The 10,611-nt window shown below is 45.6% G+C and overlaps 1 protein-coding gene across 2 annotated transcripts; it reads right to left on the minus strand.

Moving 5' to 3' along the window:
• Positions 1-1,414: 1,414 nt before the first annotated feature.
• On the minus strand, positions 1,415-10,581 carry LOC123499594 (cytochrome P450 2J4-like). Of its 2 annotated transcripts, none has more exons than XM_045247852.1 (12): positions 10,450-10,581; positions 9,516-9,630; positions 9,278-9,401; positions 8,713-8,843; positions 8,303-8,472; positions 7,872-8,017; positions 7,537-7,624; positions 7,249-7,372; positions 4,666-4,846; positions 4,384-4,502; positions 4,036-4,176; positions 1,415-2,527 (listed from the first exon to the last, which is right to left on the minus strand). In XM_045247852.1, exons 2-12 carry the CDS (start codon positions 9,598-9,600, stop codon positions 2,343-2,345), a joined length of 1,494 nt encoding a protein of 497 aa, XP_045103787.1. In that variant the 5' UTR covers positions 9,601-9,630; positions 10,450-10,581; the 3' UTR covers positions 1,415-2,342. The 2 variants fall into 2 exon arrangements, with proteins under 2 accessions (XP_045103787.1, XP_045103786.1); XM_045247851.1 differs by lacking the exon at positions 10,450-10,581 and adding an exon at positions 9,928-10,409.
• Positions 10,582-10,611: the final 30 nt, after the last annotated feature.

Genomic DNA, 10,611 nt, shown 5'->3' on the forward strand with positions numbered 1-10,611 from the left:
CTGGGGGATAGACCTAATCGCCTTACAAAACCAGCCATTTAAAACTATAGGTTGATAGGCTGAAGGGCTGATATAGATGAAACTTATTGCAGTGGTTCCTCTCCTTGTCCTGAGAGTGTCTTATAACCGTACCAGGAGACATTCAGCTGTGTAGCGTGACCGATAGCGCGCCACCAAATAGCATCCTAAGGGATGTGGTAAGGAGAAGCAGACTTTAGTGTAAGGCTGTTAATGTCACTATATTGTTGGAGATAAGGGACAAAAGCAGGGTGGGGTAGAGTGAGGCTCACGTACCCCCACCCCCGCCAGCCTCGGCCTCGGAACACACTGCCACCTTGGTCTTTCACTTTTACTTGGTCTTAAGTTGAGGGGAGTAACTTGTGTCTTACCACCTGTGGCTGTGGCCTACTGGGCGTTGTGTGCTAAGTGTGGCACGTCAGCACCAGGATACGAGTGTCGGCGACATGTTGAGTGTGGCAGTGTTAGCACCGAGATGCATATATGTACCGCAGGGTGCTGATGTAGCAGAGCCCTGTGGCAGCCGCCGGCCTCTAGGCGACAGCTGCCACCGCCATAAAGATAGTCACACGGCACTACCTGTCACGCCGCCACGCCCTTCGCCTCTCTATATCATAATGATATAACTAATTGCGCCATCCTATATTAGGGCGCAATCCTTGCCAAATTATGGGGCCGCGGGAGCACGCGCCCACACGGCACCCAGGCAGCCACCCGTGCCGGCCGGAGGGCGGGATGGGACGTCCATGTGGGGGAGCAGCCTGGGTGGCGTGCACCCCTTAACCAGCCACTGGAGCTGACGTGAATGGCTGGCATGATGACGAGGAGGAAGAAAATGGGGAGGTGGACGAAGACGAGGAAGAGGACAAGGTGTTAGGAGGAGGAGGAGGAGGAGGAGGAGTATGTTATTGTGTAGGCGTAAGGCAGCACATTCTTTGGCGAACACAGAGTATCACGCAGCATAGAAGATGAATATTCACATTTTAGCAGCGATTGACTTTGGCGTAGAGACAATCAATGTTATCCTTAAAGTTGTCATGGTGTTGTTGTCGCCAGCGTGGAGGGGCGGAGGTCCTGTAGTGCCAGTGCCTCAACACCCTGCTGGCGGCCCTGGCCGTCGCAGACACTGGCCTCTTCGAGAGGGAGATAATGATGATGATGATGATTAACATTACCATTGTTACTATTATTATTATCATTATTATTATTACTATTATTATTATTATTATTATTATTATTATTATTATTATCATCATCATCATTATTACTAATATTACAATCCATGAGAGGACATGAGATGAAACAGTGGCCTGGCCAGAGCCGGGCAGCCGCACAGTGAGCACCCATGGATATGTAAAATTAACACGAGAAAGTAGGAAAGGAAATAAAACAATAGTTGGGACGAAGCTTAACGAGCTGCCAGGAAGGTGTTAACTTTTGTTTTTAATTTATCATTGGTAACTTTAGAAGCAGTGTCGTCAGGAAGCACGTCTCGCATGTTAGTCGAATGTGGAGTAATGTGCGTGAAAACAAGGGAATTAAAAGAAAATTTAAAGTGTACATAAAAAAAAAAAAAAAATGAAGAGCCATTGACGGTAAAAAAAGGTGAAATAGTGTAAAGTGACGCGGCATGAAAAGGACGCCCATTACTATTGACACTCCTGAACAACTGAACAACACAGCTAGCGCACCAACCATTCCACGATGATGAACATGCAAGTTGATATCCGTCGGTAAAAAAGAAAAGAAAAAAAAAAAAAAACCTTATTGGGTTTAAAGAATGATCCATTAGCTTTAGATGAAACGCAGCCGACGACCTCCAAATTGAACTGCAGTACTCGGAGCATGCCAAAATGAGAAAAGAAAAAAAAGATGTCATGAATAAATCAAGTAATCTTATCATCAGATTAAAGTTAGATAAACTACTACAAAATTAATCACTAATATCTACAGGCATGAATTTAGAAATCCGTGTTATATGTTTAACATCAAAGACAGAAAAAAATAAAACAGCGGAACGAATCTAGTCTCCAACCTTACATCGACTCCTCATCTAGAATAGAGAAGCTTAACCTGACTAGGGATAAAGTGGAACCAGGCAGGAAACACTATGAACTGTATAGTATGTGCATACACCCATACAACATGTCATATGAAGGTATTGCTCATCAAAGAAGCAGCTACCCTGAACATCACCAGCACTAGGCGAATACATACTGACACCTTCTAATTTTCATCTTCGTCCTTTTCTTGTCAGGAGTTCACCATCACCATCGCGCTGTTGACCGGGCGAGGCGGGTCGGAGCGAGGCGGATTCTAATGCCTCAGTCCAACTCCTGGTCCCTACTGACGGCGTACACGCAGAAGTTTGGAGGGCGGCTGATGACAGTGCTGGTCTCCCACACTACAGGCTCCTCTGACATCCGCCAGGAGAAACGGTGCATTAACGAGGCGAGAAAGACGAACACCTCGAGGCGCGCCAGGGACTCCCCAAGACACACACGCTTGCCTGCAGTACGAGGCTTGGGTCACCAAAGAGAAGAGACACACTCCTCGCTTTTTGTTTATCATGGAAGGAGTGAGAACAAGCAATATACAAAGGAATACAAAGGAAGTCCAAACAGCATCAGATCCTGAGGTCCTTACTTGGCTGTTTGAGTAACCAGGAAAACACAGAAGAAGGCCTCACTCCATCCCCCTTCCCCCATCCCCCATCCCTCAAGCCGAAACTGCTCGGGGAAAGAAAATAATTTACCCGGAAAAAAAAAGAAGAAATGACAGTAAGGTAAATAGTAGAGAGTGGGTGAGCACTGAGAAAAATGAGGGATGAGGAGTGCAGGGCAAGATAGTAAAAGGATCGGGTTGAGTGGGCAGGGATTAGAGTGCAAGAGAGATGTCATGTCGGTGCTCCTCAAGACTCATTATGTTACCTGGATTTAAGCATTAAGACGAAGATAAATGTCTCTTAAAGTCTTGTTGTGTGCTATCATTATTATTATTATTATTATTATCATTATTATTATTATTATTATTATTATTGTTGTTATTATTACTAAATCATATGGAAGTGCAGATGGTCAGTTTTCGCCATTTTTAAATATATAACTGTAGATGAAGATTACTATTGATGGGTAGGTAGTTATATAGGAACATAAGAACATAACATAAGTATATAAGCGAAGCTGCAAAAAGCCACCGCGCCTACACGTGACATTCCCTGTAACATAACACACCTACCTGCCTGTTTCCACCTGTCATCTCATCCATAAATTTGCCTAATCTTCTTTTAAAGCTTCCTAATGACTCAGCACTAACAGCCTGATTACACGAGTCCGTTCCATTAATCTTCAGCTCTATTTGAAAACCAGTTCTTTCCTATTTCTCTTAAAAAAGAAAGAAAAAAAAAACAAGCTTGAATCCGTTATTTCTAGTTTTATTATGATCAATGATCGTGAATTTTGCTTATAACTCCTACCTCATTTGAGGAGAACTCTCCTTGTAGTGACGTAATGAACGAAGCCGACAAAAGCTCATTACCAAGCAAATGAGTGAGGCTTCTCTCGCTAAATCTTGTACGCTTAGGCTTTGGTTTCTCTTCGCTAGATTCAAACGTACTTACTTTATGTTCTCGCCCGGCATATGTTATTATAATGGAGATGACAAGCGCTCCTCACTTTGCATCCTGCTCTGTTAATGTTCACCTTAAGATTGAGAAGAAAATGTTTTCTTTGCGAGATGAAAGACATAATGATCATTGCAAGGTGTTGATTGGAACTAATGCCAGGGTTTGTCTGTTATTTAGCGGGTTCAGCGATCCTCGCTAATGAAACTGTGAGACAGCTTCTACTGCTCCGCTGCATTAGTGTATAAAGTGTATAGAGTGACGACATGTCTTGCTAACAAGTTCCTTCAGTATTCGTTGCCAACAAGAGGCATTCACTGAGTCCACTCCCTGAATGACCTTCCTTCTATATGTAGGAAAGCTACGCTTCCCTGATCTCGCAACCTAGGACTCACCGAAGCCGAAGGGCATGAAGTGGTCTGGCTTGAACACCTTGCCGTCCTCGTTGAGGAAATGCTCGGGGCGGAACTTGTCATGATCCTTCCAGTATCTGAAGTTCAAGAGGCCATGGGACAAGTTGAACATCAATTGCGTACCTGAGGAACAAGGGGGCACATCACGAACAGGGCACAAACGGGGGCTCACACACCACTATCAAAACAAAAGACAAACGAGCATTATTTGTCATAGAAGAATTGACCAAACGTGCCCATTGTGGTCAAGGAAGAATGAGGCACAACGTTCTCCTTTCTGGGCGATAGACACCAGACAGATTGACCGTCAAGATCCGGCGGATGCCTTACCTTTGGGGATGTGGTAGCCGCCGAGGGAGGTATCCTCGGTGGCTCTGTGCGGGATAGCGAAGGGAACGAGGTCACCCATGCGCTGCACCTCGTAGATCGTGGCCATGGTGTACGGTAGCCTGTGGTAAACCACCAAACTGTTACTCTCAAACTTGATTGGTGTAAGTCATTCCCATGTCCAAATGTGAAGGAAAAGACATTTGGATTGAGTTTTCCATATTCAGACTGACGGTCCTACGCCAGGCTGACCACGTGAATGTGGAGGCAGCCAGACTGACGCACCTGTCCATGAAGCTGATGGTGGGCGTGTTGCCGTGGCCCACCACTCGATCCATCTCCTCTTGCATGGTGCGCTGGGCGTCCTGGTTGGAGGCCAGCCAGTACACAGCCCACCACAGTGTAGAGGAGGTCGTCTCGCTCCCAGCAAGGAACAACTCCAGGATGTTCGCTTTCAGGTGACTCACTGTCAAGAGGGAAGAGGAAGCACCGTCGATATCACTGCCGTCGCCACCTCACTGCACTCACATACTAAAGAATTAGCACGTGCCTTAAAGCTAACGCTGTTACCCTCACCCACCTACACATGCACACAGATACACACACACACACACACACACACACACACACACACACACACACACACACACACACACACATCTACTCACCAAACCGCCACCACCAACACCCACCCATCCACCCATCCACACACACACACACACACACACACACACACACACACACACACACACACACACACACACACACAATGTGAACAAAAGCCATGTCATGGAAATGGGAAAGAGTGAAAGACGACCCGTGGGAATCTATAAGATGGGAGATGGAGTAGAACTGGAGAAAGTAAAAAAAGGAAAAGGACTTAGGAGTGACGATGGAAGAAAACAATCAACCGGTAAGCCATATTGATAGAATTTTTAGAGAAACATATAATTTGCTAAGGAATATTGGAGTAGCATTTCACTACATGGACAAAGAAATGATGAAGAAATTGATAAGTACTATAATAAGACCCAGATTGGAATATGCAGGAGTAGTGTGGACCCCTCATAAAAAGAAACACATAAGGAAGTTGGAGAGACTACAAAAAATGGCTACAAGAATGGTTCCAGAATTTGAAGGATGACATATGAGGAGAGACTAAAGGCTATGGATCTACCAACCCTGGAACAAAGAAGGGAGAGAGGAGATCTGATACAAGTTTATAAATTGATCAACGGAATGGACCAAGTGGATAATGAGAAACTGATCCTGAGAGAAGAATATGACATTCGAAGCACAAGATCGCATAGTAAAAAGCTGAGAAAAGGAAGATGTCTGAGAGATGTTAAAAAATATAGTTTCCCGCAAAGATGTATTGAGACGTGGAACAGTTTAAATGAAGAAGTAGTGTCTGCAACGAGTGTGCATACTTTTAAAGTAAGATTGGATAAGTGTAGATATGGAGACGGGGCCACACGAGCATAAAGCCCAGGCCCTGTAAAACTACAACTAGGTAAATACACACACACACACACACACACACACACACACACACACACACACACACACACACACACACACACACACACAGCACAGCACAGCACAGCACAGCACAGCACAGCACCACCACCGCCACCATCGTTCCCCACAGGAAATCTTTGGTGGCAGGAGGCAAGTCGGGGCCTCCATGACAACTTATGGGGGAAGAAGTTGTGACGGGAAACATGGATCGTGTGTAGAGGTTGGACCAACTCAGCAGACTATCCCGAGAGAGGAAGGGCAAGCAAGAGTCCAGAGTGCAGCATCTTGGTGAATGATGAGGCGAAAAAGATCAAGCAAGCAAAGATAGGGAGAGTGCTACGAAGGAGGAAAAAGGGAAGTAGAGAATAGAGCAAGACAGAGTTACGGAAGACGAAGATGAGGAGCATGAGGAGGAGAGAGAAATGAAAACGTGACAATACAAGAAATTATACGAAACATTTAGTACCGTGGCTGATGAAATGTGGGCGCGACATAGAAGCGATGGGAAGAACATAAAGAGAATGAGAGGATGGAAAAGAGAACGAGAAACCCGTATTGAAAAGTGAGAGAAGAGAAGAAATAAAAAATGAAAGACGATAAAAGATGGCAGAAGGAAGTGACAGGGGAAGAGAGAGAGAGAGAGAGAGAGAGAGAGAGAGAGAGAGAGAGAGAGAGAAGGAGAGAGAGCTAAGCGTTAGAACATGGCACAAAATAAATCACCAGCTGATCGGAACTTCCAGCTCAGGGTGAGTCAGCAGCCTGTGTTATCAGTGTTGTGTAACTAGTTACGTGCACTGCTGCCGACTGCTGACGTCACGCTTCTATTGTTGCGACTACACTTCACTCATCATTTTATATCACCACCACCACTACCACCACCACTAATCAAGACAATTGTTTATGTTCGTGTTCTTTTTTTCGTCCCTCACAAGAAAAAGGTAAGGAAACGCATACTCGTAGGTTCCAGTGGCCGATCTCACTCAGGTAGTTTTGTAGTTTCTGTAGTGAAAGTTGCCCTAGTTTTTCAAGGTGTTTGCCATAATTGTAGTGAGAGTTTAACAGGGATTCTGCACCATCGAATGAAGTATATCCACTCATCTACTCACCCTCTCATCCTCACCAACTTACATAACCTTCCACCTACTCACATCCACCTACTTATTCGTACAACCCATCCTCCTTCACATCCATCTATCAATCCACCCACTTGTTAATCTACCCATCCACTCACTCAACCTATGCAACCAACTACCCACACACCAACTCACATTCACCTAAGAAAAAATATGAAAAAAATGTTAGAACAAGTTGCTTTCAAATAAGGGGCGAGGATGTATTAGTACTTACTCGAGAGTGCTGTGTCGTCCTCCTCGTCTGGCTTGAGCTGCTCCAGTTCATGCAAGTAGGCGCCAATATAGCAGCCCGTGTCCACCTGGTCCCCCTTCTGCTGCTTGTACACTTCTATCTCACTCTGAGGGATACACACACACACACACACACACACACTATCACTAAGTTAGGACTCTCAGCGGTCCATTGGACCACCTCCCTCAGAATATCATAATATATTATAAAATTGTCAAGTTATCCATTAAGAGCTCATTATACAATACTCTCTCTCTCTCTCTCTCTCACCTCAATGAAGTCCAGAAGCTCCGCCATGTATTGATGCGTGTTGCGAATTATAGTCAGGTTGGGGAACAATTTCTTCACCCAGCGGAACCTGCCAACACAACACCGACATTGTCAACACCAGGCCGGATAAGATTCAACACCACCACCACTACTACCTCCACCAACTCCACTGCCAATACCATACACAGCAAAGAAGGACTGCTTTTGAAGAATTTGAAAAGCTTCGAGCATATTTTTATTCTCTCTCTCTCTCTCTCTCTCTCTCTCTCTCTCTCTCTCTCTCTCTCTCTCTCTCTGTGTGTGTGTGTGTGTGTGTGTGTGTGTGTGTGCCTCACCTGAGCGCCGGGTGGAATGGATTGAAGGACTGCAGCATCTTGTTCACCTTCTCCACCAACTCCTCCAGCTTCTTGTCGTCGTAGGAGTAACGTTTCCCAATAGTGATGGCCCAGATCACGTTCACGATGCTCCGGTTGAAAAGAAGCTGTAGCGACAACAACAATCTATAGACTCAGTTTCTAAAATACACACACACACACACACACATACACACACACACACACACACACACACACACACACCACAGCTCCACTACTTTCAAATTACCTTATAATTGAAATTACATGGCTTTTCTACAAGTATTTCTAAGATTCTACTGACAAATTAACATTTCTTTATTATCAACAGGAGAAACACTCTTGAGAACCCGGCTTATCATCTCTGTAGATTTGTGAGAGAGAGAGGGGGGCGGGGTGGAGAAGCTACTTACCCCTACATCCACCTTCTCTCCCTGTCGCTCGTGGAACAGTTTGAGCAACTCTTCCAACTCCTCTTGCATGATCGGCTCTAGCGTGTTGCGGCCAAAACCCAAATCCCGCAGTGTGCGCAGTGTGAATCGCCGTTGGTTCTTCCACACGTCGCCGCTGGTGCTGATGATGCCTGCCGGGTGAATCACAGTAAGCTAGCTCTACACGACTAGCTGAGCTGAATACCCTATTTGTTGAGGGAGTTGGGGAAGAACAGTGGGAGGAGAGATTGTGGGGAGTTCGTGAAGAAATAAGTGTGTGGATGGATATTCTGCGGAGTTCAAACTGTTTTGTATGATGTTTGGCTTCTAGCAATCTCTCTCTCTCTCTCTCTCTCTCTCTCTCTCTCTCTCTCTCTCTCTCTCTCTCTCACCCAGTGGAGAACTTTTTTTCTTTCTGATGATGGCGTCTCGGTGCTCGAACAGTATGAGATCAATGCGACCTGACAGCGCTGTATCAGCCAGTCCAGCTTTCATCAGTGCCGGGTCACTCACCAGTAGTCCCCTGAATGAGAGAGTCACTTTGATGGTTGGCAAACAGAATCCTCAGTCACCGAGACCAGCCTTAAATATCATGTTCATCACGTCAACTTTCTACTGATGGCTGGACAAGACAGAATGATCGACACGCCGCTTGAAAGGATCTCACTCAGCGCTACTCACTACGTCTACACGCTACATCACGGTGTGCACGGGTGGAAACTCGAATTTTTACTCTGTCTAGTCATTGGAGAGACACAGCAGTCTTGTCTCACTTACAATAACAATGGAACGCTATTGTTTGCAGTACACCTTTAGCCATGCATAAACCTATAAAGCATTAAAGCAAAGTGACAACACGAGTAACAGAAAATACTAGGTTATGTTCCTGGGTAAGTCGGAGTGGTGTGGCCAAGCAGTACTTGCACACCCCTCCCCTCCGCCAACAAAACAGCTCACCATGTGTTAAACACCCTGAAGCTTAAGATTCCACCGTAGTCATTCACAAACTTCTCGAAGGCGACTTTTGGAGAAAACAGCAGGATGTGGAGAGCGTTGCCAAAGAAAGGTAGACAGAATGGTCCTGCGAAAAACATAAGACATCAATGAAAAGTGTCGTTTTTTCTCCATTCATAATATAGTACTCATTTATTGCCATAAGAGCGGAGGATCAATGACAATGCACATTAACACTCGCCTGGAGGAAAACCCGCCGGTCTGATGTTAGCCCTGACGAAAAGGATCACCACCACCGTCACCACCAGCGCCACCGTCGTCCACATTTCGCGGTGGGAAGAACAGCAGGTCACAGACTGTGGTGGAGAATCCCTTATGTATCAGAAAATATTAAACTTAAGGACTTGATACACCGGAAAATCTCAAATCCTTCAGTAAGACCAGGTAATTTACTTTAAGAAATAAATACGACTCATGAGCAGTCTGTACACGGGACATATATCAGAGAAATATGCTGTTTTTGTGCACCCTTCCCTGAGAAACAGCCTGATGAAAAAAAAAAAAAAACACGTACTACTGAAGAAGGATACCTGGGTCACCTCATTGTGTATAAATAATCACACAGTGAGTACGTATCACAAAAGTTTACTAACTGTGGAACGTGTGCGAGGTCTGGACTGGACTGTGAGTGAGTGTGGTGTCGCCAGTGCGACACGATGCGCGGGACCAAATGTATGTCCTTGCGCCAGCCTCCACCACAATGGTGTACAACTGGGTGGCGCTGCGCTGCCTTGTACATTTTTTTCTTGTCGTAGGTTAAAATTAGTCTTCAGCACAGCTGCCGAACGTCATGCAGGCGTGCAGCCCTCTAGTAGATATGCTCTCATGTAGCAAATGGCATGCACAAATTAGCAAAAATCAGCCAGCTGGCACCTACACAACAATATCAAGGCTGCCACAAGGATAATGACCTTGACAAGAGATAGTATATTACGCACCACCATGCACACGGCGTTAAACATGATTTAACATGATACCCCCTATTTTGACCGTGTGTTTGTGACATTCACTGTAACTCGCAGGAGATGAACGTAATGCTAAAAAAATCATTGGTGGTTGAAGTTCTTGTGGCTAGCAGAGAAAATCCTTCCTAATCCTTCACTGGCATCTATTACCTCGGCGTGGGCGGGGAGCGTTAATTGATGGTCCGTGCTGGTGGCGGTGGCTGGTGGGCTGTGCCGGGGGAGGGGCGGGCTGAGAGCAGAGGAAGGGAGTGGGAGATAAACAGAGGGTCTTTTAGTTGTAACTTGTGTGCTGTACCAGCATCTGCCTTACGC

Source organism: Portunus trituberculatus, chromosome 50 (genome assembly GCF_017591435.1).
Source record: "Portunus trituberculatus isolate SZX2019 chromosome 50, ASM1759143v1, whole genome shotgun sequence".
NCBI lineage: Eukaryota > Metazoa > Arthropoda > Malacostraca > Decapoda > Portunidae > Portunus > Portunus trituberculatus.

Bases quoted from the DNA above. Each gene is read 5' to 3' on its own strand.
- LOC123499594 (XM_045247852.1), bottom strand. From the start codon at position 9,600: ATGTGGACGACGGTGGCGCTGGTGGTGACGGTGGTGGTGATCCTTTTC. The intron at 8,473-8,712 runs GTGAGAGAGAGA...TTCACCCGGCAG, and splicing joins GAAAAAAAGTTCTCCACTGG to GCATCATCAGCACCAGCGGC. The intron at 7,373-7,536 runs GTGAGAGAGAGA...TGTATCCCTCAG, and splicing joins AGCTTCTGGACTTCATTGAG to AGTGAGATAGAAGTGTACAA.